Here is a 25,951-nt window from a genome sequence, read left to right on the forward strand (position 1 = left end):
GCGTGGGGAAAATAGAAAACGACACGAGTCGGTGAGCGAGCGAGTGCGGTTCGGTTCGGTGGGTTGTGAAAGCGTAACACTATGTCGGGGATTCCGTGCACGCTCGGACTTTTGGATAAAAGTTGCCGAGGTACAGGGGCGACGCGGGTTGGTTGTGTCTTCTTGCCCAGCGCTAGGAGGCTACCGACGGACGGGCGAGGTCGGAACGGAGATACAAAGGAGTCTTGGGAGGTGTAATAGCTCGCACGAAGTTTCAATCGATGTTCCTAAGCGGCTTCTTCTGGCATCAGGTGCCAACCTCTGTATTTGAACGGGTTGGGGTTGTTGCCTACCTGTGCTGGTACTTGGATGGACATGACGTCCCACTCCCGTTTTTGACACAGTCACACATATCATCAACGCATAAAATGGCAGACTCCTCATTGAGAGGGTTAGATATCCGGTCTTGCTTTGTTGAGGATTGTTCATCCTCCTCACTGCTGGACTTGACTAATCATTCCTCTTTCCTACCGCCCTCATCCAACCACCATACTATACATAACAGAGTAGAGAAGAGTGTCATATCTGGAGAAGAAAAATACGCCCATCCTCATCTACAAGGAAACCCAGATCCACCATCTATCCCCCACCATCGCTTCCAAGCCCCAGAAAACGAAGAAAAAGGTAGTCAGACACGACCATGATAGAGACGTATCGAACTGGAATATTTTTTGGACGCCAAAGGAAGATGCTAGTGGGCAGAACGTGGGAAATCGCCTAATTCATGGCGAGCACGCAAATACAACAAAGCCATAATCGTATCGTACACATTGGCGGTGGGGCGTGAGAAAAGAAAAGCAGTAGGGAACGAGCTGGGATCGAGTGGCTCAGTAGTAATCCCTAGCACTTTTCTGCAGCTCAATCAATCGCCAGCCTCTCGTTTCGGGATTGTTCACATCCTCTGGAATCCTCGTGACACCAATCGCATATGTGACCTGCTGGACCTTGTCATCCATGCCCGACGCCAGTTCACCAGACTTTGCGTTGCGATAGACATGCACCTCCTGGGTTCTGCAGGTAAGGATGAAGACGGGGATCTCGCCTGGTTCGAGGAGTTTGGCGTTTAAAACATCGACACCGCGGATGTCGACAATCTTTCCATCCGACTTGAGACCAGCGGCCTGGTATTGCTGCATGAGGGCGGCGTATACAGAGTATTGGGCTGCGGATAGCCACTCTTTCAAGACGCCAACATCGCCCTTGACGTATGCGTCGAGAACTTCTGGCAAAATGTATTCGCGCATCTCGGTTAAGAAGGGCTCCATTTGGAAGCTGGGGTCCATTTCACGGAACTTCTTGATGACCATGGCCGTTTCGTTTTCGGCGAAGAAGCCAGTGATGCGGTCAGAAATGCTACGGGCAGTCTCGATGATGGCGTTGTCAGACTCCCTGTAGACGGTCTTCATATTGAAGAAGCCCTGAGCGAGCTTGGAATTGTCTTTCCATTCTCGCCACACTTCCTTGTATTTGGCGTCCTTGTGAAGGGTTACGTTTGTACCAGCACTTTTGCTGTTAGTGAGAAATCCTATAGCTGTCAATGGGAACATACTCTGGATTCTCAACCATTGGCCCTTGGACTTTGCCGCCAGCTCGCTTGAGTTCGTTGAGCTCGCGTAATTCTCGCCTTTTCCTACGTTCCTCCTTCTCAACCCAGCCGCCATATCTCGATGAGCTACCATCGTCAATAGTCTCCTTGACAGCCTGGAAAGCCTTGGTTTGCCGTACTGGCCGGGTCGCATATTCGAGACCACTACCAGTAACCCTCGCAGCAGCACGAACACCCTTTACAGGCATAGTATCCCAGGTCCAGGCCGCACCTTGACCAACGGCTGACGCAGTCTTTTTCAATGCCTGCGTGGTCTTGGTCTTTGCAGCTTCTGAGAGCTCCCCAGCCTTTTGGACTTGTGGGTTCTGGGTGAAATCGTGTAACGCACCGCCCAACTGTTTTGTGCCCTCATTCCAATCTTTCGAAGCCTGGAACTCTTGCTTCAAAGTCTCGGTGAAGACCTGCCATGGCGTCTTATCGCCGTGGGGCGGAGGTGGCGGGGCATCCTTCTTTTCTTTCTTTTCACCCTCTTCGCCCTCCTTCTGTTCACCAGTTTCCTTCTCACCCTCCTTCTTCTCTTTGGCGTCCTCGCCCTCTTTCTTTGCCTGGTCACCTGCGGCCTGCTCTCCCTCAGAGGCAGCAGATTTCTTGGGCTCGGTTCGTGTGGCGGGCTCGTCCTCGTTTACAACCTTTTGCTTCTGTGCTTGCTTGTATAGACCGGGCCGAGACGAGAAGTGGCGGGCGTATGCGGATGACGTGCGGAGGACATCGTGGGGCATGAATTGGCTCCGCAAGAGAGGAATTGCCGAGGGCGAAAACTGTGTGGGTAGTGAAGTGCGTATAGCAGATAGTCTTGAAGCTGTAGGTAAAGTCGATATCCGCCTATACGCTGCGGCTCTTCCGTATGCGCTTGCTGGCGTTGCAGCGGCGGGCTGTATCCTCCATCGCGCACTGGCGGCAAATGTGCTCGTAGTTGACGGTCGCATGCTCCGGGATTGGACACAATAAAAGCTAAGTCTTCAATTAAAGGGCAGGACCGGCCCAGCAGATAATTCTCAGAAGGGCGGGCGCGGCGAAGGTTGAATGAAGAACGTCAGGCGGGTTGCCATCTTTTTGCGCATCGGCCATTCGGCACTAGTTAGTGCCTCCCAAACTACGCAACTTTCTGCGACCTTCTCTCAGTGCATCCCCGAGCCTCGATCGGGCCATTGACCACCCAACATGGCCAACAACACTGCGCTACGAACGTTCCGCTCCCTCACATCCACCATTTGCGCATCGTGTCGTCATTCACAATCGGCGCGGGCCTTCACTCAGAGCACACACAATGCCGCTGCACCACCCGGCAAACCAATCCAAATGGACTCGATGCTCTCCAATGTAGACCGAAACTTTCAGCAAGCAGGTCCTGACCCCTACAACCCGTCCATCAGAAGCATAATACCCAACGCCAACCAGCCCTCGGGTCTTGTCAACCTGGCGCGCGAGTGGGCAGAAGACGACAAACACAAACTACATGTTTACGCCACCAAGCACAACACACATCTCTGTCTCACCAAACCGAACCGCGACCCCTTGATATCCGTGTCATGTGGGAATATTGGCTTCAGGAAAGCAGGTCGGGGAACGTATGATGCTGCCTACCAGTTGGCCGCCTTCTTGATGAGCAGAATTCAGGACAAGGGTTTACTACCGCAGATCCAGAAGCTGGAACTGACCTACAGGGGGTTTGGGGCGGGGAGAGAGGCTGTAACAAAAGCGATATTGGGTGCTGAGGGAAGGAAGGTACGACCGTTGATTGTCAAGTTGTCAGACTCGACGAGGCTGAAGTTCGGTGGTACAAGGAGTAAGAAGCCGAGGAGATTGGGTTGAGACTTTGGTGTATATATGGGAGAGTATATGTGGGTAGTATGCCGCCACCAGGAGTTTATGGGTATACGCTTTCGGCTTTTGAAAGCAGGCACACTGGAGACGCACATATAACAAGATAAACAAGCCAATTTGAGTCATGTCAAATTTCTTGGCAACGGTGCCCGTTCAGCGGGTGGAATAGTCCTACCACTAGAATCTGTTTCCGCGATGCTAACAAGTCTGGGGGCAAGATTTCCGGCCTCATACCTAATAGGGCCTCTTGCGCCGCCCGAATCTGCGCGACTACTCCCAGTAGGATTACTCGCGTGCTCCCAGCCTCTGCTTTCTTCATGAGTTCGATGTCGCTCCCGCTCTCGGTCGTGTCGCAGCATCGACGCCCCTTCGTCTTCGAAGTCCTCGTCAAGTAACTCTCCATCCGCAGTATCATAATCCGGTGGTGCTATCCATTCCCGTGGTACAACGCATGGGAGAGCGACGCCGATGCTGGCAGCTCGGTTGAGATAACTCGGGGCTGGGCGACCAGTGAGCTTTTCGCAGAGGTAGGATGTAAAATGATTGCAGTTCTTTGTGAGGAGGTTGTAGGATGTGCCTTGGAACTCGTGTGAGGCCTAGATTGATCAGTTCAGCCCATGAATCACATAACCGCATCTCATTTCAATGTCGCACCTCTTGTATAATAGATTCCAGTTCTTCCGCAGGCCGAAACGAGAACCCGTGTAGAATGGCCTGTCTGAAGGTGCCGCCTGGAGGCTCCTGTCCTGGCTTGGTCCAATAAACGCCAGTCAGATCCCGCCGGTCGTGTCCACCATATGCATATTCTTTGTCGCCGATGACGACGCCTGTATGTAACAGAGAACTGCCTATTGCCCACAACACCGTCGACACTTTGCCGGGTGGTAGTAAATCATAGACGTGTATGGTAACCTCTGCTCTTTGTAACGATAGCGTACTCCTATGTTGTTGGCCAGACGCTTTGCGCGAGGGTTTTGGACGGGTAGAAGAAGACATTCTGAACGGGTGTGTGCACAATATGAGTATAGTATGTATTGCAGTCAGGTGCGTCTATGCGTAATGGGCAGCAGAGGGTGGGGTATCATGAAAGCTGCCAAAGGGTCCGAATATTGAGGGATGCGAGCCGAGGTTACAAGAGTAAAAGGAACGGGACCAGCCCTGGGAGTAATATGCGGAGAGGGCCCTGGAGGTGTGGGGAGACGGTGAGGGAGGTCGAGCGTCTGTGGCATAGGGCAGACATGGCCGCGTCGTTGCGGTCTGGAGGCGCGGCGAGCATGCACCCACCCTAAGAAGCCATCTTGCCTATTTGGGAAGCACGTCAATGCGTCTTAGCGCAGGAACTTAAGCTGCAAAATTCGATTGGACTCTCTGCCGTCACCAACCCGACCCAAGCAAAACTGCAGGAGAGCGGCTGCAAGTCACTCTCCCACCCCTCTATTTCATCACGCCCCCCACCAGGTCGCTCACCTTTTCTTTCTCTTCGTTGATACCCACTTTGTACCCTCCGGCAGCAAGCACTGCCAGCCAATTTTCGGCCTCTTTTCGCTCTTGTACTTGTCCCACCAAATTTTTCCTCCTCTACTCCTCTGCCCGCACATACGCGTCAGCCCCCAAGAAGAAAAAAATGCCTCCCAAGAAACAGGTCAAAGAGGAGAAGCTCCCGCTCGGCAGGCCAGGCAATAACCTGAAGAGTGGTATCGTGAGTGAGAGCCCTGCGTAGCTTTGTTTTGTCGCGTTCTCACATTAACAGTAATTGCCAGGTTGGCCTAGCGAACGTCGGCAAGTCGACTCTCTTCCAAGCCATCACAAAGTGCTCACTGGGTAACCCTGCCGTAAGTCACGCGTCGTTTGCGTTTTGATTTTTTTGCTAATGTGCGTAGAACTTTCCATATGCCACCATCGACCCCGAAGAATCTCGTGTGCTGGTCCCCGATGAGCGCTTCGACTGGCTCGTAGAGCACTATAAGCCTAAGTCGGTCGTGCCTGCCCATCTTACCATCTACGATATTGCTGGTCTTACCCGTGGTGCATCGACTGGTGCGGGTCTCGGTAACGCCTTCTTGTCACATATCCGCGCTGTCGATGCCATCTTCCAAGTCGTACGATGCTTCGACGATGCCGAGATCATTCACGTCGAGGGCGACGTCGACCCAATCCGTGATTTGGACATTATTGCCGAGGAGCTGCGCCTAAAAGACATTGAGTTCGTTGAGAAGGCACATGCAGCGCTTGTCAAGGAGACAAGGAGAGGCGGCCAGAGTTTGGAGATGAAGAAGCTCAAAGAGGAGCAAGCTACCGTTGAGAAGGTCCTTGAGATGCTCAAGGCTGGCAAGGATGTCCGCAAGGGCAACTGGTCACCCAAGGAGGTAAGCCCGTCCTCTTTTTTTCTCCTACCCCTGTTACAAGATGACAAAGAGCGATTGCTCTATAATCCCAGCTCTCTGATGGTCCATAAACGCTGGACCGTCCTGAAGTGACGTCCTTTTCTGATTTGTAACATTCAACTCCATTGCGCAACATCAATCTCCTCGCGAATCGTAACTTACAATTCGTCAGGTCGAGCACATCAACCCTCTTTTCCTCCTCTCGGCCAAGCCTGTGGTATACCTTGTCAACTTGAGCGAGAAGGACTACATCCGCCAAAAGAACAAGAACCTACCCAAGATCGCTGAATGGGTCAAGACCAACGCCCCTGGTGACCCAATCATCCCCATCTCCGTAGCGCTCGAGGAGCGCATTGCCGTCATGTCCGACGCCGAGGCTGCTGAGGAGCTCAAGAACCTGGGCACCAAGTCCGCGCTTCCCAAGGCTATCCAGACTATGCGCAAGGCTCTTCAACTTGGTAGCTTCTTCACAACTGGTACCGACGAAGTCCGACAATGGACGATACGGACTGGTACCAAGGCACCACAAGCCGCTGGTGTCATTCACGGTGACTTCGAAAAGACTTTCATCCAATGTGTCGTATATAACTACAACACGCTGAGGGAAGAAGGTGATGAAGCTACCTGCAAGGCGAAGGGTAAGATCATGACCAAGGGCAAGGACTACGTTGTTGAGGATGGTGATATCATCCTCATCAAGGCCGGTGCGGCAAAGGCGTAGACTGCTTGTCCGCTGGCTGTACTGGATCGTTGGGCCTTGGCTCTTCTGTCAGTGTGTATGTGTTTACGATTCCGATGCACTCTTATGATGAGATACATGAAAAGCAGCAAGTCTGCAACTGAATGAATAAGCAAACACATGAGCACAATTATAATTTCAATGTTTTTGTGACCTTTAAGCTTCGTGACTGCCAAGTTTGAAATATCCGCGTTCTCGAGTTGTTCAATTTCTCGACTTTGCTGCTCCACCGGTGTTTCATGGTGGGCCTGTCTTCTATCCAAAATAAATACCAACCCTCGAATGCCGTACTGAAGTACGGCAAGTTTTTCATCATTTACCTCATTTCGCCTTTCCCTTGCTTTCAACCAGCATCCAGCTATTCCCACAAATACAATGTTTACTCACGCCCATGAGCCACTGACAATGATGCGGCGCATACCCTTGCAGCCCCGGAAACACATCCTCCATACAAGAACCACACCTCACACACTGCCTCAACATCCCCTTCCTCTTCTTGTCCTCCCCATTCGCCCCCGCAGCACTAGCAATGCTATCGCTGCGATTGCGCGACCCATGCCCCGTATTGACCGGATGCGTAACCGTGCCCGTACCACGGATAATCATCTTCTGGCACACATCTACGACATGTGTATCATGCCATGTAGCCGCACGTTTAGAAGTTTCAAGACCCAACCACGTAGTATCGAAGAACATGAGTTTTCCCAGATCAAGTTTATCCGCCAGACAAGCGTTTGCCTGGTTGCTATTCCAGAGGGTATCAGTGACGAGGCGTTTAGCGACTGGAAAGAGGATATCAGGGATTTTGCCGACGAGGAGCTGGCGCTCGAGGACGTTGCGTTGGGCTTCTGATTGGGAGCGTTGTCTGTAGATGCCGCGGACGTGGTTTTGTGTTTCGCAGATTAGGACTTCGAACCAGCGCCATTCAAAGGGTAATTCGGTGACGGCAGAGAGGAGGGGGGTGAAGAGCTTTTTTGCTTCGGGGGAGGGCGTGGGTGCGTTTGGGTTGGCGGTGTGGGCTTCGGCGCTGCGTTTCACCCATTGAATTGGTTGCGCCCACATTTTCATCATGGCGCGAGGGAAGGCGGAGAGGAGGAAGAGGACGGAGGGGTTATTGAGCTCGTGCATTTTGGCTTCGAGGACTTCACGCGTTAGTTCAACCGGGGGGATGTCGGACAGGGCGCGTCCTAGGGTGAAGAGTTCGTCCAGTATGTATGCCATGAAGTGCATGGTCCATCTGCAGGTTCCAATCATTGGGGGCACGTATTCGGCCTTGAGGTTCGTTTTCCCTGGGTCGCCATGTAGACGGAACACGGCCGTCAAGATCTGTGTAAGGTACTTGACGTTGAGGATCATCCAAGCCATTTTACTGCTGAGTGAGCGCTTGATGCCACCTTCAAGTCCCAGAAGATGCATTGCCGAAAGATTTTTGACGAAGAAGGGTGACCGCCCCATCAAGATGAAGTGATTGGTTGCGTTCTCATCAATTCCGCAGTCGATGTTTACTTGGAGACCCTCAAAGAGATGGTTGACGAAGTCGTGTTTTCGCTTTTCGCTGATTGGTCCGACAATGGCGAAGATGTCGTCGCTCGAGAAGTACTGGTTCGCGGCTGAAGCGAATTGGAGAGTTAGTGCTGCAAGTGCTGCTGAGTGCTGTGGCTCGTCATCGCCTGTAGCTAGTGTGCCATGTGAGTACTCCATCGAGCGCAGCTTTGTAGTACCATCTAGTTGCATACACACAGCTATGCAGTGGTTGGGCGAGAAAGCCACATGTAGTGAAGGCTCGGCATGTTGGAAAATGTATCCGGCTTGTAAGAGCGAGGTCACGGTGTCGGTGTTGTCATCTGGCAGGATACCCTCCATAGTAGAACGTTTCCTGAACTCTATTGCACCGTCGCTGTAGCAAAAGGCAAAGAGCATATCATACCAAATGGGGTAGAAGGCTAAGACGACTGCATGGAGTGCAAAATCAAGCTGCCTCTTGAGTACAAAGGTATTTTGAGCAGGTATTGAACTGACGCTTTTCTTCTTTGACGTGACCTGGTCCAGACTTGGATGTAGCTGACTTTTTTGCTCTTGATGCACTTCCCATTTGACGACGATGCTGTAACGCGACTCCTGGGGATTTAAGTCATATGATATGGGATTTGGTGGTTTGCAGAATATGGCCTGGATGGTGGGTATAGAGACATCGTCCTGCTGGGGTGTAACGGGAAGGAAGTTGAGGTGGGTTAGTTGAGCAGCAGCTGTGCCCCTCGATTCTGTACCGTTACTCAGATCGTCATTTGTCATGTCAACGGGGTTACAATCGTCTTCCATGGCTATTAATGAGACCTGAATCGTTGGTTTCTCGAATGGACCTGCATTTTGACTGCGCTTATCTGCTGGGACGTTCCAGACTGTTTCGATACGATACAGGTAAAGCCTTCTCTTGACGTCGTAGGCTGTCAACAGAAGAGTGTTGTCTACAGGGATCAGTAAGTAGATATCAGGGTAAATCAGGGGTATTACCATTGTTGGACGCAAACGCTGCATGGGTAAAGGGCTCCTTTGTTGAGAGCATGGGCCCAAGCTGGGCAGATGCTTCTTGCCAGTAGTTGTCATTCTGCTGGAAGCGAAGCTTGAGTTCGCCGTGCCTCTTGAGGTAAATGAGAGACGCTTTGCCATCGACGGGATGATGCGCGTTGTTGAACAAGTGTTGTCTGATATTCCACTTCCACTTGTTTCCCTCTCGGGCAGCTGACCAAGCAATGAGGTTCTAGGAGAGAGTTAGTACAGTTTTTCTAAGGAGTTAGTGGTAGCCCTACTTTTTGCGAATAAGGCAGAATCGCCAGCCAGTGCATGCCTACGACTGCATCTACTTCGGATTCAGGATGAGGTATATCGGCTCTGCTGAATTGCATGCGGTCCAAGGCCATGGCACACGAGAAGACCATGACACGACCTGCTTCGTCCATGACGGCAAGATCATTGCCTAGGTGACTCCATGACAGGTGGGTTAATGGAAAGACCTCCCGATTCTGTGGGAATTCCAGTGGAACAGCCTTCCCAAGGTTCCATTTGCCGGTCTCAGGGTCATACGAGAAGATCTTCAGGTTGACAGAGTAGCCATCAGGACTGATGTATGCCACGCAGCCATTCTTAGACCATGAGATTTTCCTATTACTTCTTAGTCAAGCATGTAGACTCACTTGAGATGTGTCTTACTGGCAACAGCCACTGGACGCTAGCTCGTCAATGCGCCCGTCGAGGCCTTTTAGTGGCGGGATTGTGTTGATAGTGGTGATGTTGACATGTTCCGAGTCTCCGAACAGATCGTCCACGTCCATGTTGTAGCTTGCGCCGTCCATTTGGGCGAGATGTCCCCTGCCTGTAGGCTGATGCAAGGTAGTTAGATATGATGATGGGAAAACAAACGTCGGGCGAGGGTGGTCAAGCGAGAAGGAGCTGTTCAATGAGCGCCAGAGTGGCGACCAAGTTAGTCGCCGGGTATCACAGATAACAGAAAAGAAGAGAAGGGAAGCTTCTCAAAACGACAGCTGGGGAGCAGCCATGAAGTTGGTGAGGCTACGCTCTGGTTGGCAGACGGACTGAGACCAGCTCGCGGAAGTAAGCGAAACCCAGCTAACGCAGACTAGAGTTAGCGCACCTTACGTAGCGCCGTGTGCTGTTCGCGGGTGCTTCGTGCTGCAGTCATGTGTCCAGCATCATCCTTCATTGTGGATGAGTGCTAATGAGGGATTGTCGTGAAGGATGTGACAGAAGTCGAGACCAAGGCTTCGCATTTGCATGTATGCGACTTGCGCATTGCACATGGCCGCTGTACGCACTGATCCGTCCCTGCAATATGTACTCAAGGAAACGGTTCGCTGCATGTGCGCTGGGACATAACTTACATGAAAGCACGCTGTCCATAATGAAGAATGGCAAACAAAGACCAAAAACTCCATTCACAGAGCAACAAGTCAATCTCACATATGCTATAAACTCGCGTGTCCCCATATCGTGCGCCAGATCTCGGTCGCTTCTGCACAGACAGTCTTCGTTCCAAAGGTAAACAGATCCAGTGTTTAGCTCCCTCCTTGGCATCCCTACCCGGCGTCTTATGGTTGTCGAGGTGAACCAGCGCTCCCCGTCATCGCATCCACCGCCAACCTCTTCACTCGGCCCACCCACCCTTCGCCGTCACCACCACAACCCCGGCTATCCCAGACGCGCCTGCCTATTTTTCGACGCGCTTTCTCGAATCGTCGCAATGGCCTAGCGCGCTTACCCTTTACGTACGGCTTTCCTCGACGGAGATCCAACAGCAGTTCGTGGTAGTCACGACCCACAGCCCTCCGTCCCTGCTTACCCACGTTCTCACCCTCTTTACACATCCTCCGTACGCGGCATACTCGGAGAAAATAGCCTGAATACATACATGAAGGACTTTGTCGCGATAGGCCAAGCTATCAAGCGTGTTGTAGCATAGACGCGGTACCGTGTGTCCTCAAAGTCGCAGCGCGCTTTGCCTTCACTCACGAGCCTTCCACACCGCACGCGACCCGTCGCTGCCTATTGCTGTATACGCCATAACATTCCACCCGCCTCTTTTCCTTCACAATGGCTGCCGACACGCTAAATGAAGGGCCAAGCTCGCCCTTGGCCGAGAGCTCAGATTCTGAACTCTCGATCCTCTCTCGGTCGCCCACCCCCCCGCTGGAGCTCAGCAGATCCTTCGCTCAACAGCGCGCATACGTTTCCCCATCCTCGTCTCGACGGTCTTCTGCCAAGACCACACCCGCGCCAGAAGACATGCCTTCACCACCTTCCAGCAATGACGAGAACCCGCGCCCCTCGAAAAGACGAAAGATTGCCGAGCCCAAGGAGCGCACAGCCGAATATCTCGATCTTTCCACAACCGAAATAAACCAAGACGAACTGCCACAACTGCAGCGCTTGCTAAACGTCCTGCACAAGAAGCGCAAGATTGTTGTCATTGCAGGTGCAGGTATATCCGTGTCGGCCGGCATTCCAGACTTCCGATCCTCAACGGGCTTGTTCAACACGCTCAAGAAGGAGCACAAGCTCAAATCGTCCGGCAAGGATCTCTTTGATGCCTCTGTATACCAGGATGACACGTCTACATCTACCTTTCATGACATGGTGCGCACACTTTCACAGCACACCAAGTCAGCAGAGCCCACTGCCTTCCACCATCTTCTCGCAACTCTCGCTCAAGAAGGGCGCTTGATGCGACTCTACACCCAAAACGTCGACGGTATAGACACCTCCCTACCACCCTTGAGCACAGAAGTCCCACTACCTAAGAAGGGACCTTGGCCAAAGACTGTGCAGGTGCACGGAGGTCTTGACTACATGGTTTGTTCGAAATGCCACGCCTTGGCGCCTTTCGACGCCGAACAATTCAATGGACCTAAACCCCCGCCGTGCCCGAGCTGCGTGGAAAACGATGAAATCCGCCTGTTCGCTGACAAGCGAAGCCATGGAATTGGGCGATTGCGGCCTCGCATGGTTCTCTACAATGAATACAATCCTGATGACGAGTCTATTGGTTCTTGCGCATCACATGATATGCGAATGCGGCCGGATGCTGTTATCGTAGCCGGTACCACGTTAAAGGTCCCTGGGGTACGACGCATCGCCCGGGAAATGTGCAACATTGTGCGCGATCGAAAGGACGGCGTAACAGTTTGGCTTAATAACGACCCCGAGCCGCTAGGCAAAGACCTCGAAGATAAATGGGATCTGGTCGTGAAGGGACCCTGTGACGAAGTTGCTCGCCACGCGAAAATGCGACGATGGGATGATCCCATGGATTATAAGACTGTCACCGATGAAGATCTTAGCAAAGTCAAGGAGAAGCAAAGAGCAGAGGTTGTTATTGGCACCCCTCGCAAACCAGGTGTACTTCGCAACGCTGGCCAGTTGACACCTGGTCAAAGTCCTCGCATTCTTCCCAAATCTTTCAATAAAGAGGAGCCGGACACGCCATCGAGGAAGGGTACAAAGCGGAAGACTGATGCACAGATGGACCTATTTGGAAAAGTCGCAAATAAAGGACTCCCGAAAAGGCCCAAGGCCCAGCCGAAGAAAGCGGCAGCAAGCAGGAAGTCGAAGAAGGAGTCGAAGAATGATGTGCCCGCTATCAACAATGTCTTCAAGGCTACGAAGGGCACTGCAAGATCTTCGACTAAGAAAGCTTCCGATGCCAGCCTTACAGTCATCGAGTCCAAATACACGCTGCAACCACAGTTGAAGCCTAAAGAAAACGTCAGCGAGAGCATTCACGTCCAAAAGACCCGTTCTCCGGCCACTCCGAGGAAGACCACACGGTTGACTAAGATCAAGGCGGACTATGTTTTCAGACCCGTGTCGAATGTGGACGGCCGTAACAATCACTCACCAAAGCGGCCACCCATCGAGAGCTTTACACCAACCAAGGACCGCACTCCAAGTGCCCAACTCCAAGAGGAGATGGCATACGCGCGTGCTACATCCTCTAGGGATGATTTTCGTCCTTCATCATCCGGTAGCGCGCAGCGGCACATCATCGAAAGTCCCACGGGGGCGGTGCCCAAAAATATGAATCACCTGCTCTGTTAGCGTTAATTGCATTCTCGGCGTTTGCAGTACAATCACTAGGGCAATTTTTGCATTTGCGTTATGGTATCGGGTGCGTTTAGGCGTTCACTAATGAGGGCAGACAGAGACAGCTGTGTCTGTACTTTTCTCATTACTAGGTAGGTAGATTTTAGCTATTGGCTTTTCGATTGCATGATACCCAGGCCATCCCCTGGTGGAGCAAAACACAATGCTTTGGGTCCTTCTAAATATAGTGCGGTGTTCAATGATGGTTTACGGCTGCGGCCTTGCTGGTTAATCTTTTGCTACTGTGATTATTGGTATCGATTTTAGTGCTGTTTAAGAAGTAGATGTAGTAGTACGACTCTGTTCCATGCCGTACCTTGATAATCTACACACACTTTCTCTTTTGACTGCTGCCTCAGATCACGTTTTCTGAATGTTGTGCCAGGCGCGCTTTCCCTAATAGCGTTGTCACCTTGGCGCTTGGACGTGCACTCACTTTGCTGACCACTCATTCTTTACATTCCTTCACTCGACAGCTCGCGCAAGCGTTTTCATGCATTGCATCTCGACTTTTGATTGTTGATGGGCATCTACGATAGAATCTTTGTGGTCTAACATCTAGAAGTTTGCAGATTTGTTGATTTGGTACATCTTGACATTCTGCCAACACTAAGTTACCCTATTCTTTGATAACAACTTTCACAAACTGAAAGAGCTGGAACTTCGGGAATGTCTTCTCCGCCGCTTACCGTGCGAAATTTGACGCAAACGGTCATATCGATAGCACGCATTGAGCGGTTTGAAGATCCCAATACCCTACAGTCAAAAGCGAGAGGATACGTCTTCAGCTCAAAGAATACGACTACCTTGGCTCCTACATCACCTGAACTCAGCGGACACGCGCAAAGCTTCATCCACCAAGATATGAACATCACACTCCAGCCTTTTGAATCATACACGCTGCGTTTCTCCGACTCAGCAGAGGCTGGAGCCACGACAAAACTGTCAAGTCCAACTCTTCGCCTCATCATACAAACAGGCCAAGAACGCCACCGCGTCGACACTCACCCTTCATACACACAAAAGTCTACCCAAACCTTCACGCCGCTTTCGGGAAACTCGCTGCCACCAACATACAAGGCGCTTTTTCATCCGTCGAAACCAATTCCGCATCTGGCCATTCATTCCAACCACATTTCCAGATACACCTCATGGATGTCAGCATTACCAGACGATCTCCCTCTTTCAGCCATGAGTATACCTGGAACTCACAACTCTCACACCCATTACCGCGCTCTACCATCCGTTCGCTGCCAGGTCCATGACGTAAAGACGCAATTGGAGAACGGAATCCGCTTCCTCGACATACGCGTCCAGCCCGTCCACGCAACCGACCCACAGAAAAAAGACCTGTATCTCGTGCACGGCGCATTCCCCATTAGTCTGACAGGGCCAAAATATCTTGAACCCATGTTAAAAATATGCTACGACTTCCTCGCAGCAAATCCAAGCGAGACCGTTCTCATTAGCCTGAAAAGAGAAGGCGTAGGCAGCGCAACAGACGAATATCTTGCACGCATCCTACAAGACCACTACATCGCCCCCAAACAAAGTCACTGGTACACTGACCCCAAAATCCCCTACCTAGGCACCGTCCGAGGCAAACTAGTCCTAGTACGCCGCTACAACACCGCCAACCCCCCATCCTCTCCCTCACCATCCAACCCCCAAACTACGGGTCTAGACGCAACAGCCTGGCCCCACAACGCCTCCCACGCTCTCTTCCCCCCACACTTCCCCACACCAACGTTCTGCCTCCAAGACTTCTGCGAGGTCCTCATCCCCGAATCCATCCCAACAAAACTCCAACACTGCAATGATCATCTCGTCCGCGCTGCCGCCGCTATACACCCCATCCCAGGTGTGTCGACCGATGTCGTGAATCCCGTACCGCCAGGCCCGCTATACCTGAACTTCCTGTCTGGAAGCAATTTCTGGAAGAAGGCGTGTTGGCCGGGTGCGATTGCCAAGATTGTGAATAAGGGAATGGAGGAGTGGCTTTGTGGGGGTCATCATCTGGAGCGGCCGGCGAGAGAGACGAGAGAGCCGGGGGAGGTGGAGGAGAGTAGGGAAATGAGTGGTGGGGTGAAGAGGGCGGGGAGCGGGGATGGGAGTACAGGGGTTGTGGTTATGGATTGTGTGGGTGAGGGTGGGGATTGGGAGTTGGTGAGGTTGGTGGTGGGTATGAATATGGGTGTTTTATTGAAGATGAAGGCGTGTGTTGGATGAGAGACTTGGTGATGTGTAGATGGGGTGTGTATGTATACAAAGATTGCGATAGAGTAGTTACCTCTTGATTTATATACAGGTGTGTTATACAACAGCCGTTCTCCTATCACTCATCTCTGTCTATTCAGAAAGAAATCAAGGCCACTCTACTTATCTTTCGTCAACGTAGCCCTAACCTCCCTGATCCCCTCCCTAACAGCAGCCCCAGGGTCAACCACATTCGGCTCTACGCCCGCCCTCTCCTGTACACTATCCTGCGCCCCGCCCTTCCTCCCATGCCACCCTGTCGCTCTCAAATATCCCGCCGTACTAATCCCTACAAACATGCCTCCAAAATGACTCGCATGATCTACCGTACTGACCCTCTTCTTGGAGGCACTTATAAGTTCCAAGACCAAAAACGCCGCAAACAGCATCTTGGGCCAAAATGTAACCTCTGCATCCTTGGGAACGGGCAGTTTGATAGTATCCTGATCCGTAAGCAAGCAGTACAGGGCCGCGACACCCCAGATAGCCGCCGAGGCACCCACAGAAAACGAAGTAATATTCCCCTTGCCAACATTCGCCCAGTAAAGGGAGGCCAGCGTACCTACAGCGCCAGCACTAATATACGTGCCCATGAACACGCCGCGGCCCACGAGATCGCAGCACGCGAAGCCAACAAGCGACAACATCATCATGTTTGCGAGAAGGTGCTCATATTGCTGGTGGGAGAAGACGTTGAGGATGCTTTGGACGGCGCGTGGGTAACCGGGGACGTGCATGAAGAAGCGCGTCATCAAGGGCCAGAGGGGCACGACGCGCCATAAGCCTGCGACGACGAGGTTTGCGGCAACCAGAGCGGCGACGGTGGCGGTTGAGGGGGCGAGGTCGGGGAAGAGGCGCCAGGATGGGTCCGGCGGGATGTAGTAGTGTGCAAAGCCCCAGGAGAGGATTACGGTGAAGAGAACGAAGGCGGTCATGGGGTAGAGGCGTTGAAGCTGGTTGTTTGTTAGTAGATGTTGGGTTGGGGAAAGACAGGGTGTTTAGACGTACGAGAGTGGTCTCTGCGAGAAGTTCCTCTGGAGTTTTTGCTTTGGTGGTGACGGATTCCTGGCGGTACTTCTCCATGATCTCTTTCCTGCGGCTGACTTGCTCGCGGCCGAAGACGTCGACGTAGGTTTCTTGACCCGGCTTCATGAGTTGGGTACCTGTGGGTGTGCGGACCCATTCTCCTGTCGCAAGCTTCTCTTCCATTGCCCGTTCCTCGCGCTCCTTCTCTTCTGCTTTGCGTGTGATTTCCTCGAGACGCTGTCTCCGCTTCTCCTCAATGTTGAGCTCGAATTGACTCTTGCCTGCGTGTAGTATGCCAATCTTGCGGTTATCGGCTTCTTGCTGCAGTCTTTCCTTTTCCTCCTTCTCCTGCTGTTCGCGGAATGCACGAGCGGGGTCCTTGTACTTGGACTCTGTTTCTGGGTCGGCCAGCCATAATTCGTAGGCGATGCGGTTTGCTTCCTTCTCTGCCCATTCTTCTGCGGCGCGCGCTTCATCTATGGGATATTTCTCGCGGAGCCATTCAAGTCCCTTTAATGCCAACTCCCTATTCACGTGCGTGAACTGCTTGCCTAGGTTATCTACGCCGTAGTCGGCGAGCGAGCCTGCCGTCCGCCGGTGGTGCAGTATGCGCAGCACGTTGTTGCCATCCTGTGCTGATAATCGGCGGCCAAATATACGCTGTATTGTCTGGTCCTGCACGGGGCCTTCGGGTAATGACCCTATCCGTACAGTGCGCTTGCGTGATTGTGGGATGACAGGGTGCTGTGGCGTGTCTATGACTTTCGCTCGGTAGTGGGGTGTGGAGGTGAAGGAGCGGCATTGCGGTCGTAATGATCTGTGTCGTTGTAAAAGAGCTAGCAAACCCGATTTGTAAGGTTGCTCCAGCTGTGGTTGTGTGGTACACAGTCGCCGTGCGAGTGCGCATGTTGGTCGAAGAAGAGACATTGGGTCATATGCGCCTGCCTGTCTGCCCCACGCCTTCTTCTACAGTTCCCGGCTATGACAGTGCAGTCTTGTTGTTTTCCCGTGCGCTCTCGGGCGAGCAATGCATCATCGGTAAGCGGTGCGCTTCAGAGTGCTGAATGAATCATGCCTACTTTGTCCTGCAAATGTTCGGCATGTCGGAGTCTGTGTTCAGCCCTGCCGACATTCACACTTCCCCGCCGTCTCCATCAACACATGGCTCTCATAGGTATACACCCACCAGCCATTATGCTATGCATTGGACTTGTAAGATTAAATTACATTGTATTATTGCCTCACAACTGGATTTACGCCTCATCTATCTTCACCACCTCCGACATGGAACATTCCCATCTCCTTCGGGTACGAGCCTATCTCTACATTATGGCCTGGCAAAGACAAATTCGCCCTTCTCCAACGCCTCCTGGATAGAATTTATAGGCTTGACATAATCCTTCAGCTGCGCTATCTCGTCATCAATTAGCATTGCCACCAAATTGCCGAATATAATGCTTCCCCCGGCGTTCAGATGTGTGTTATCCGTCGGATTTAGATTATACTTGTGCGCATCGTCGGCACCGATAGCGTTCAAGTACTTCGTACTTGCTCCGTTCAGATCAATCATATTTGCTCTACTCTGCTTAGCAGCCGCCTTCGCCGCGGCCGTCACGTCGGCCAAACTCTCCACTACGTGACCCGTCGAGTCGTAGCTGCGTCGGCTCAGCGAGGTGACGATGATAGGCGTCGCTGGGACCGCGCGGACTTCTTTTACGAATGCGACCAGGTTGGCGGTTAGGGCTGCTATGCTGATGTTCGCCGCAGGCTTCTGGTCGTTGTGCCCGAACTGAATCGTCACGTAGGGCGTGTAGTCTCTTGACACTGTCTTGGCTGTTGCAAGAACATTTGCCCAATCACCACCTTCCCGAAACGATACTGTCGTAGCGCCATTGTGCCCGTAGTTCTTTCCTGATGAGCCATTGCCGAGCGTCGTGTCCAAGAAACCGGTGCCCCAGCCCCCGCCGCCGGTGGATTGGACCGCTGTTGTGGAGTCGCCGGCTAGAACAAAGAATGGTGGTTTGACTTTTGCGCTCTGAGCCGGGAGAGCCGCAGTAAACGGAGTGAAGAGTGTAAAGTAGTATAGGGTAGTGGGGATATGCATCTTGGGTTTCAGCACTTGATACGGCCCGAATGGAACTTCACTGACTTGACGCGTATATCACCCTATCCTGTTGGGAGCGAATGATTCATTATATACCCAAGAATCTGACTCCCGAGGTCCATTACCCATGTTTCCAAAATTAGGGCTTATCATATTATCCAGATGAATATGACAGAGTGGTACGTGTGGGCAAGTACGAGCACATCTCGAGCAATTCCACCAATCGGTCTCGGCAAATCTTCAATTCCCGCTAAGCTCAAAAATCCGCTCGGCATAGTTACTACATCACCTTCATCTACTTTGAACGTTGAAGAGCCTCATCGTCTTAGTGCGAATACCGGATCGATCCGCACCCTACTTACGAGTTCGCTTGTATGAACCCTGCATGGAGGCTATTATAAGACACACAGGCCGCCTTCTGAATGCTATCTACATCGAACCATGGCTTCCGAACGAGCCGTGACTCAATTACAAGGCGTCCAACCTTTTGCTTTGGGCTTCTCGCTTCTATTGTCGTACATCATCGGGACTGTAATCTACAGGCTATACTTTCATCCCCTCGCTAAATACCCAGGTCCGACATTGGCAAAGATATCTTCGTTTCCATCATGGTGGCATACAAGGAAGCAGAGTAGACATTTATGGATGCTCAGGTTACAAGACCAATATGGTCAGTATATAATCCTTCTACATTCAACTGTCTGTGAAGGCTTGCTTACTTCTACAGGTCCCGAGTTTCGATACCAGCCCAATGCCGTATGCATCAATACCCCGGATGGCCAACGGCAAATCTATGGCCATCGAGGGAACGTGAGGAAAGGCGACTCCTACGTTATATGGAGGCGTACCATTGACGCATTGAATACTTGGAATTCGACTTCCAATGAGATCCATGCTCGCAAACGGCGAGTGTTGAACTATGCCTTCTCCGAGTCCGCTATTCGTACTGCAGAACCCTTCATTCACACCAATATAGATCGGTGGATCGAACTTCTCGGTCAACACCAGAGAGAGGGTAGCGAATGGAGTGACTCAATTGACATGTCGCCGCAGACGTCTCACTTGGTATTTGACATTCTTGGGGATCTTTGCTTTGGCAAATGCTTCGATATGAAGGAACCTGGAAGTGATCTGAAAAGTGTGCCCGAAACACTGACAGGTTATATCAAGGCACTGGCACCTGTAAGCAGTTACCGACTTGCTCGAGGCCGCGCTAATACACCTAGACTGCTTGGGCGCCATGGATCTCCATCTGGATATGGCTCAAGCCTAGAGGCCTGGACAAGCTATTAGCACGGGCCGCTCCTGTTGATGTTAGGTCATGGTATCAATTCGTCGCTAGCTGCCAGAAGGCTCGTACACAGCAACAAATCGAGTATGAGAAGGCACCGAGATCTGATGGGCGAAAAGACTTTTTCCACTATCTCTGGCAAGCTAAAGACCCAGAGACAGGAGTTGGCTATTCGCTCCCAGAACTGGAAGCCGAGATTGGCCTCTTGATAGTTGCGGGATCAGATACGACAGCTACCGTCTTGTCAGCCCTCTTCTTCTACCTCACCCGCAATCCCAGTGTGCAGGAGAAACTCGCCAAGGAGATTTTGAATGTGTTTGCCAACTACGATGATATCAAAGGCGGGAACATACTCAAATCATGTCGCTATCTTACTGCCTTCATACAAGAAGGCATGCGCATGGCCCCTCCCTTCAGCGCGACTCCAAGCCGCCAAGTCCTTGATGGCGGCATCACAGTCAACAACAAATACCTCCCCAAAGGTACCCTCGTCAGCACCGCCATCTGGGCCGCACAATACAATCCCGCCTCCTACTCCGAACCCTTCGCCTTTCGCCCAGAACGCTGGATCGTTGGCGAAGCAGGCTCAACCGAGGAAAGCGTTGCGCTAGCCGAAAGCGCCTTCTGCGCTTTCTCGTCAGGTCCCCGTGGCTGCGTAGGCAAAAACATAGCGTGGCTGGAGATGCGGATTGTGATTGCAAAATTCATCTGGACCTATGAGGTTATGAAGGATCCGGAGAGTAACCTCGGTGGTGGCAGCAAGGACGGTGAATGGGGACGCACAAGAGAGGATCAGTATCAATTGTGGGATATGTCCGTTGCGCATCGTGTAGGACCCAAGGTACTATTGAAGAAGCGGGAACATTAGTGATGGGTGATTGGATTAGGTGGTACGGTCTTGGTATGAGGGTACGCTATATGGTGGAGACTGGATTTCGGTACCAGAAACAGCGAGCAGGGAAATGGGTGTCTAACTGAATAACGTGATTTGGGTATCGGCTTAGAGAAGATATGGTGCAGACACGTGTAGAAATATGTATAAAACAGCTTCTGCGCAACCACCGAGAGCTCTTCTTCTATCCAGCACAAAAGTCGAGTACAAAGTTAAAGTGCAAACTCCTACAATCTCAAACACAAAATTCGAACTCAACCAACCCCAAAGCTTAACATACTTATCAACAAGCACCAAACTTCACCATGCGCCTTACCACCATCATGCACGCATCCGTAAGATGCCTACCCGTCTCCCCGCGAACTCCACGAACCCCAATCCGCACGTTTCCTAACAACCGCCAAACCCCAGCCTATCCCTTCCATTATACAAAAAACCCCTACCGGCCCCTAAATCGCGACGGGAAATTGACATGGCTACAGAAATGCACTATAGGTGTGGTGTCGGCTGGTGTACAGGTAGCGTTCGCCTTGACATTTTCTCATATGCTTTATAAGTGGGATCACCCAGATGCGGAGTTTCCGGGGCCCACTAAGAAGGAGGTGAGGGGGTTCATGGGGACTGTTGGTGAAACGTTGACTGGGTTGGGGTTTTGGAGAGAGGATAAGAAGGGGAGTGGGAAGGAATATAAGTAGAATGGGATGAGGTATAAAAGTGACGAGGCATGGAGAAGGAGAAGGAGGAGTAAGGGAGAGATGGATGATGAACATTTCGGACAGGGAACAGGGAGCATCGGGTAATCTCCACTCTAATCAAATTTTCGGCATCGGGCAGGCGTTCATGTCAATTCGCTTATGCCGCGTAATACTGTCAAGACTTGTATAGCAATAAATCTACACTCTATCATCTTTAACCGTCACCTCCGCCATTTCCCCATTTTTGCCCTCCTCCGCCTTCATCCTTACAAACTCTTTCTTCATACTCTCAAACTCCCTAAACCCCTGAAAATACTTCCGCCTAAAATCATTCAACTCACTAGCCCTCGTCCCCTTCTCATACTCCCTCCTACTTGCCTCGTAAGCGCCCTCTGGAATCTCCTCCTCGCGGCGGCGCCGATAAGTCAACAGTCTGCGTGACCATTTGTTGAAAGCTTGGACGCAGACGGAGGTTAGCTCGAGGCAGGGATGCGAGGGGATGATGAGTTCGATATCTTCGTCGTTGGCCGTGGGCATCCACATGCTGAGGCGCCCGTCCTCAACGAGCGTGGAGACGGAAAAGGCGAGGATGTCGTCGAGGAGGGCAGTGAAGGAGTAGGGGCGCTTGGGTGGGATGTAGCCTGGGGCTTTGTACTGATCTTGGTGGGATTGGCGCTCTTCTTCTAGCAGCTCCTGGCGGGAGCCGAGAACCTTCAGACCTTCGCGGATGCCGTAGGGTGGGTCGCAGACAATGCCGTCGAGGTAGCCTTTTGTGTAGTCTTTGTCTGGTAGGAGGATTCTTAGCGGCGTGTTGGTGAGGTCCGAGACGAAGGAGCCTAGGTAGTTTGGTTCGATGCCGTATTGCTTGAAGTTGCCAACAACGTCGTATTTGCCAGTTTGACCTCTCCGAGCGCTTCCCCCTGTGCCGCGAATTGTGCGGCCGTCGATATCGCTGCCAAAGACTACAGCCCCGAAGTGGGCGCATGCTATTGGGAAGCCGCCTGTGCCCATGAAGGGGTCGTAGAATAGTTTTCCAGGTGAGACGTGTGCAATGTTTGCTGTAAGTAGTGTGAGCTCCGCGTCCATGGATGTAGTGCTAATGTAAAGTCTCTTCTTGAGATCAAATCTCTTCTTTGCTTCATTACGACATGAGTCTGCAATGAAGCGCCCAAAATACAAGTACTTCGGCTCCTTCACATCCAGGTCATAGTCTTCGAACACACGGAAGGCAACATCCGGGTCTCGCATCTTTGGCGGTCCTTTGAAAGCCATGTAAGAGAAGCTGTCGATGATTTCTTTCTGAGCCCCAGGCGACTTGCCACCCCGATAGCCTTCGACAGTGAAACGAAAGGATGCAGTCTCGTACTGAGACCATTTGGGAGCAGATATACTGCGGACGGAGTCATGAAGACTATCGTAAGTGGGACCCTGACCCCATAGTTCGTATATGCCTTGCGCCAAGATGCTACGGGCAATAACTTTCCGCGCTGCGCCATCTGATGGTAGATCTACAACACAGTAGGGAGACTTCAAATGTTAGCATGTAGACTGGTAAAACACAGATGCGATCTGTTGCACTGGCTCGAATGGCGACAAGGGTGTAATCTCAGAGCAACCAAAGAATGCCAATTGACACTTACATCTTCTTCATATCTTACAAATTGTAATGTTACACCAGCGATGTCCGCGAGAGCCTGTAATTCCACTCTCCGAAAGCTTTCGTGCGCTTGCGCCAATCTGACAAGATATTGCGGCATGGTAAGGAAAGATTTAGGACAAGGCTGGAAATTTGCTTTTATAGTTTTGGCGGTGCCTCAATCAGGTATGCGCACGGCAGACGTGACCTCCAAGCCCTCACTCGCCATTGTGCTGCCTCATGTGGAAGGAGTCACGGACCAGCAAATTGGGGTGCAAAAGGTGGGTCTGAGTCTGCAGGATCTGATTGGGTCGCTAAGATGACCGGGATATCTGTGATCGTCGACCTCTTTTCAGAGACATGACATTTAGGCCCTCATCCTTCGCCTGTTTGCTGTATCATACCATTGAGGTTGACTCCATTCCGTATCCGGCATAGTTGTACATATCCTACCGTCCCTATAAGGTGAATAACCATAATACGCTTCTCTTCACTTGGGATCCGCTAGATGCATCTCGACCGGTACTGTGTCATCCTCCAGACCCCCCCCCATTCTCAGCTGGATGATGGTCGCTCGATACGGGCTAGACGCAGAGGTTTCCAAGCTCGTATATAATGAAGTCGGCTTCTTCCTCGTTAGTTTAACACCCTCAGCATTGAACCACATAAGTCGATCGCTGTAGTCAGAGATAGCAAGTTTCATATTATGTACATCAATGAACTCCACTTGGGCAAGGGTATCACCCTGACCTCCTCTACTACCTCCGCGTGCCCTCCATCTATCCTCTCCACGAAACCACACCTACCTGGCCCCCTGATCAAACTTCATACTATACCCCCCACTCCCCTCATCTTTAACAAACTGGAAATTCTCCGTACTCAACCCAAACGGCTTCAAAATCCCATTGCCCAGCTGTTTCAGCTTGCCCATCATATCCGCCATCTCCCTATTCTTTGCCTCCTCCATCTCCTGCGGCAGTTTCCGCAACGCCGCCGCCACAGCCTTCCGATCCAAATTCGACAGCACATGCGGCGGCTTACCCAGCGCTTGATAGTCCTCTAGCGCACCCTGCAGCGACGACCAGCCGCCGACTTCGTGTCTGGCTTTTGCGCGGCGCAGAAGCGCCTTGGTACGGAGTTTGTGCACGTCGTTAATGGAGTGGTTTGTGCGTGTGAGGGCGGAGAGGAGGATTTCGGTGGTATCTGAGATTTCGGATATTGTACCGCTACCGTCATTATTGTTGCCGGTTTCCGGGGGATCTATGCGGTCCAGGGCTTCCAGGGCTTGCGTGGCGGATTCTACGGCTTGCTTCCATTCGGCGAGCTTGAGGTGGCAGGCTGCGATGTTGGAGCGCAGGACGGCGATGTCGTATTCGAGGTAAGTGGGACAGACCGCGAGGGCTTTTTCGTAGCCTTGTATTGCACCGTCGTACTCGCCGGATGTGAAAGTTTTGTTTGCTGCGGCTTTCTCGGTGCTTGCTTCGTCTAGGAGCTTCTTCTCTTCTTCTGGGGGGAAGATTTCCGGCGCTGGTGTTACGGTGACAGTCGCGCCAGGTTTTGCAGCACATTCGCTTTTCGAGGCCATAGCAGTGTTCCGCTCACGGAAACTGTACGTGGGCGTGTAGGTGTTTATGTCGCGTGCTCAAAGAAAAGGTATCTATTTGCAAAGTGACGTCTACGCTCGGGGGTCCGACTAGCGCGCCTAGGCCACGTGGGGTAAACATTCACTTGCACCGGGCCAGGCTTCCGCCAATCTGCATTGAAACTCCACCACACATCCCGAGATACTCAGAGCTCACCTAGACTTCACAGTACTCCTCATAATGACACCCAAGTAAACTTCCCCTCACAAAATTTCTCCAGACACCCAACATTGACCCTCCCCAGCACTACCCCACCACCCCGCATTCGCGCCGCCCTCTTTGACATGGACGGCCTCCTAATCGATTCGGAGGACCTCTACACTGAAGTGACCAACATAATACTGAAGCGGTACAACCGCCCCTCTATCCCCTGGTCCATAAAAGCGCAACTCCAAGGCCGACCCGGCCCGCAAGCCGGACTCATCTTCCACAACTGGGCCCAACTGCCCATCTCTCACGAGCAATTCATGAACGAGCAATCAGAGTTACAGAAGGACCTTTTCAAGCGCACAAAGCCGCTACCAGGCGTCATGGAGCTGCTGCCAGGACTGAAATCCAGAGGCGTACACCTGGCGCTGGCGACAAGTAGTCACAAGGGAAATTTCGAGCTCAAGAGCGCGCATCTAGGGGATTTGTTTGGTCATTTTGAAAAGGAACATCAGGTTCTTGGTGACGATCCGAGGATACCCACTGGAAGAGGGAAACCGGCGCCAGATATTTACTTGCTGGCGCTGTCTACGCTGAACAAGACTTTGGAAGCACAGGGCCAGCCGCCTATACAGCCGGAGGAATGTCTTGTTTTCGAGGATAGTGTACCCGGTGTAGAGTCTGGAAGGAGAGCGGGCATGCAGGTGGTGTGGTGTCCGCATCCTGAGTTACTGGTCGAGTACAAAGGTAGAGAGAAGGAGGTTTTGGCGGGCCTGACGGGCGAGCACAAGGAAGATGAGGAGGCGCAGTTGCAGAAGACAGAAGTTGAGGTTTTTCAAGGAAAGAGGAGAGTTGGTATGCCAGGTGAGATTGATGACGGATGGGGGAGGTTACATCACAGTTTGGAAAACTTTCCCTACGAGAGCTATGGCATAGGGAGCAATTTATGAGTTGTCAAAGTAGACTACATCATAGCCATCTAGTTGCTTGCGAAATGCAAAACCATGCTTACGCT

General features: G+C 52.0%; 14 protein-coding genes across 14 annotated transcripts; 6 read left to right on the plus strand and 8 right to left on the minus strand.

Annotated features, from left to right (window-relative positions):
- Window positions 1-866: 866 nt before the first annotated feature.
- Window positions 867-2,571, minus strand: PtrM4_008550 (uncharacterized protein; the record flags this gene model as incomplete). The annotated part of the gene is made up of 2 exons (XM_001930830.2): window positions 867-1,542; window positions 1,589-2,571. The coding sequence occupies 2 exons, from the start codon at window positions 2,569-2,571 to the stop codon at window positions 867-869; spliced, it is 1,659 nt and encodes a 552-aa protein (XP_001930865.2).
- A 235-nt stretch (window positions 2,572-2,806) lies between these two features.
- Window positions 2,807-3,457, plus strand: PtrM4_008560 (mitochondrial 37S ribosomal protein uS11m; the record flags this gene model as incomplete). Its single annotated transcript, XM_001930831.1, has 1 exon — window positions 2,807-3,457. The coding sequence occupies one exon, from the start codon at window positions 2,807-2,809 to the stop codon at window positions 3,455-3,457; it is 651 nt and encodes a 216-aa protein (XP_001930866.1).
- Window positions 3,458-3,646: 189 nt separating this feature from the next.
- PtrM4_008570 (DUF862 multi-domain protein) lies at window positions 3,647-4,465 on the minus strand (the record flags this gene model as incomplete). The annotated part of the gene is made up of 3 exons (XM_066102890.1): window positions 3,647-3,653; window positions 3,704-4,065; window positions 4,124-4,465. The coding sequence occupies 3 exons, from the start codon at window positions 4,463-4,465 to the stop codon at window positions 3,647-3,649; spliced, it is 711 nt and encodes a 236-aa protein (XP_065965092.1).
- A 628-nt stretch (window positions 4,466-5,093) lies between these two features.
- On the plus strand, window positions 5,094-6,574 carry PtrM4_008580 (GTPase, probable translation factor; the record flags this gene model as incomplete). Its single annotated transcript, XM_001930833.2, has 4 exons — window positions 5,094-5,168; window positions 5,230-5,301; window positions 5,350-5,835; window positions 6,026-6,574. 4 exons carry the CDS (start codon window positions 5,094-5,096, stop codon window positions 6,572-6,574), a joined length of 1,182 nt encoding a protein of 393 aa, XP_001930868.1.
- A 339-nt stretch (window positions 6,575-6,913) lies between these two features.
- Window positions 6,914-9,942, minus strand: PtrM4_008590 (Med16 multi-domain protein; the record flags this gene model as incomplete). Its single annotated transcript, XM_066102891.1, has 4 exons — window positions 6,914-9,057; window positions 9,104-9,350; window positions 9,400-9,751; window positions 9,800-9,942. 4 exons carry the CDS (start codon window positions 9,940-9,942, stop codon window positions 6,914-6,916), a joined length of 2,886 nt encoding a protein of 961 aa, XP_065965093.1.
- A 177-nt stretch (window positions 9,943-10,119) lies between these two features.
- PtrM4_008600 (uncharacterized protein) lies at window positions 10,120-10,310 on the minus strand (the record flags this gene model as incomplete). Its single annotated transcript, XM_066102892.1, has 2 exons — window positions 10,120-10,226; window positions 10,247-10,310. The coding sequence occupies 2 exons, from the start codon at window positions 10,308-10,310 to the stop codon at window positions 10,120-10,122; spliced, it is 171 nt and encodes a 56-aa protein (XP_065965094.1).
- An 887-nt stretch (window positions 10,311-11,197) lies between these two features.
- PtrM4_008610 (SIR2, NAD-dependent protein deacetylase, SIR2 family) lies at window positions 11,198-13,201 on the plus strand (the record flags this gene model as incomplete). The annotated part of the gene is made up of 1 exon (XM_001930835.1): window positions 11,198-13,201. The coding sequence occupies one exon, from the start codon at window positions 11,198-11,200 to the stop codon at window positions 13,199-13,201; it is 2,004 nt and encodes a 667-aa protein (XP_001930870.1).
- A 714-nt stretch (window positions 13,202-13,915) lies between these two features.
- PtrM4_008620 (1-phosphatidylinositol phosphodiesterase precursor) lies at window positions 13,916-15,475 on the plus strand (the record flags this gene model as incomplete). Its single annotated transcript, XM_001930836.1, has 1 exon — window positions 13,916-15,475. The coding sequence occupies one exon, from the start codon at window positions 13,916-13,918 to the stop codon at window positions 15,473-15,475; it is 1,560 nt and encodes a 519-aa protein (XP_001930871.1).
- A 146-nt stretch (window positions 15,476-15,621) lies between these two features.
- Window positions 15,622-17,455, minus strand: PtrM4_008630 (GlpG, membrane protein; the record flags this gene model as incomplete). Its single annotated transcript, XM_001930837.2, has 2 exons — window positions 15,622-16,455; window positions 16,511-17,455. The coding sequence occupies 2 exons, from the start codon at window positions 17,453-17,455 to the stop codon at window positions 15,622-15,624; spliced, it is 1,779 nt and encodes a 592-aa protein (XP_001930872.1).
- Window positions 17,456-17,855: 400 nt separating this feature from the next.
- PtrM4_008640 (Lipase-GDSL-2 multi-domain protein) lies at window positions 17,856-18,632 on the minus strand (the record flags this gene model as incomplete). The annotated part of the gene is made up of 1 exon (XM_001930838.1): window positions 17,856-18,632. The coding sequence occupies one exon, from the start codon at window positions 18,630-18,632 to the stop codon at window positions 17,856-17,858; it is 777 nt and encodes a 258-aa protein (XP_001930873.1).
- Window positions 18,633-19,299: 667 nt separating this feature from the next.
- On the plus strand, window positions 19,300-20,791 carry PtrM4_008650 (CypX, Cytochrome P450; the record flags this gene model as incomplete). The annotated part of the gene is made up of 3 exons (XM_066102893.1): window positions 19,300-19,306; window positions 19,360-19,814; window positions 19,859-20,791. The coding sequence occupies 3 exons, from the start codon at window positions 19,300-19,302 to the stop codon at window positions 20,789-20,791; spliced, it is 1,395 nt and encodes a 464-aa protein (XP_065965095.1).
- A 917-nt stretch (window positions 20,792-21,708) lies between these two features.
- PtrM4_008660 (DNA modification methylase) lies at window positions 21,709-23,267 on the minus strand (the record flags this gene model as incomplete). Its single annotated transcript, XM_001930840.1, has 2 exons — window positions 21,709-23,037; window positions 23,151-23,267. The coding sequence occupies 2 exons, from the start codon at window positions 23,265-23,267 to the stop codon at window positions 21,709-21,711; spliced, it is 1,446 nt and encodes a 481-aa protein (XP_001930875.1).
- A 681-nt stretch (window positions 23,268-23,948) lies between these two features.
- On the minus strand, window positions 23,949-24,731 carry PtrM4_008670 (tetratricopeptide repeat protein 1 (TTC1); the record flags this gene model as incomplete). The annotated part of the gene is made up of 1 exon (XM_001930841.1): window positions 23,949-24,731. The coding sequence occupies one exon, from the start codon at window positions 24,729-24,731 to the stop codon at window positions 23,949-23,951; it is 783 nt and encodes a 260-aa protein (XP_001930876.1).
- Window positions 24,732-25,073: 342 nt separating this feature from the next.
- Window positions 25,074-25,886, plus strand: PtrM4_008680 (haloacid dehalogenase hydrolase; the record flags this gene model as incomplete). Its single annotated transcript, XM_001930842.2, has 1 exon — window positions 25,074-25,886. One exon carries the CDS (start codon window positions 25,074-25,076, stop codon window positions 25,884-25,886), a length of 813 nt encoding a protein of 270 aa, XP_001930877.2.
- Between the last annotated feature and the right edge of the window lie 65 nt (window positions 25,887-25,951).

This window comes from Pyrenophora tritici-repentis, chromosome 1 (genome assembly GCF_003171515.1).
Source record: "Pyrenophora tritici-repentis strain M4 chromosome 1, whole genome shotgun sequence".
Lineage (NCBI taxonomy): Eukaryota > Fungi > Ascomycota > Dothideomycetes > Pleosporales > Pleosporaceae > Pyrenophora > Pyrenophora tritici-repentis.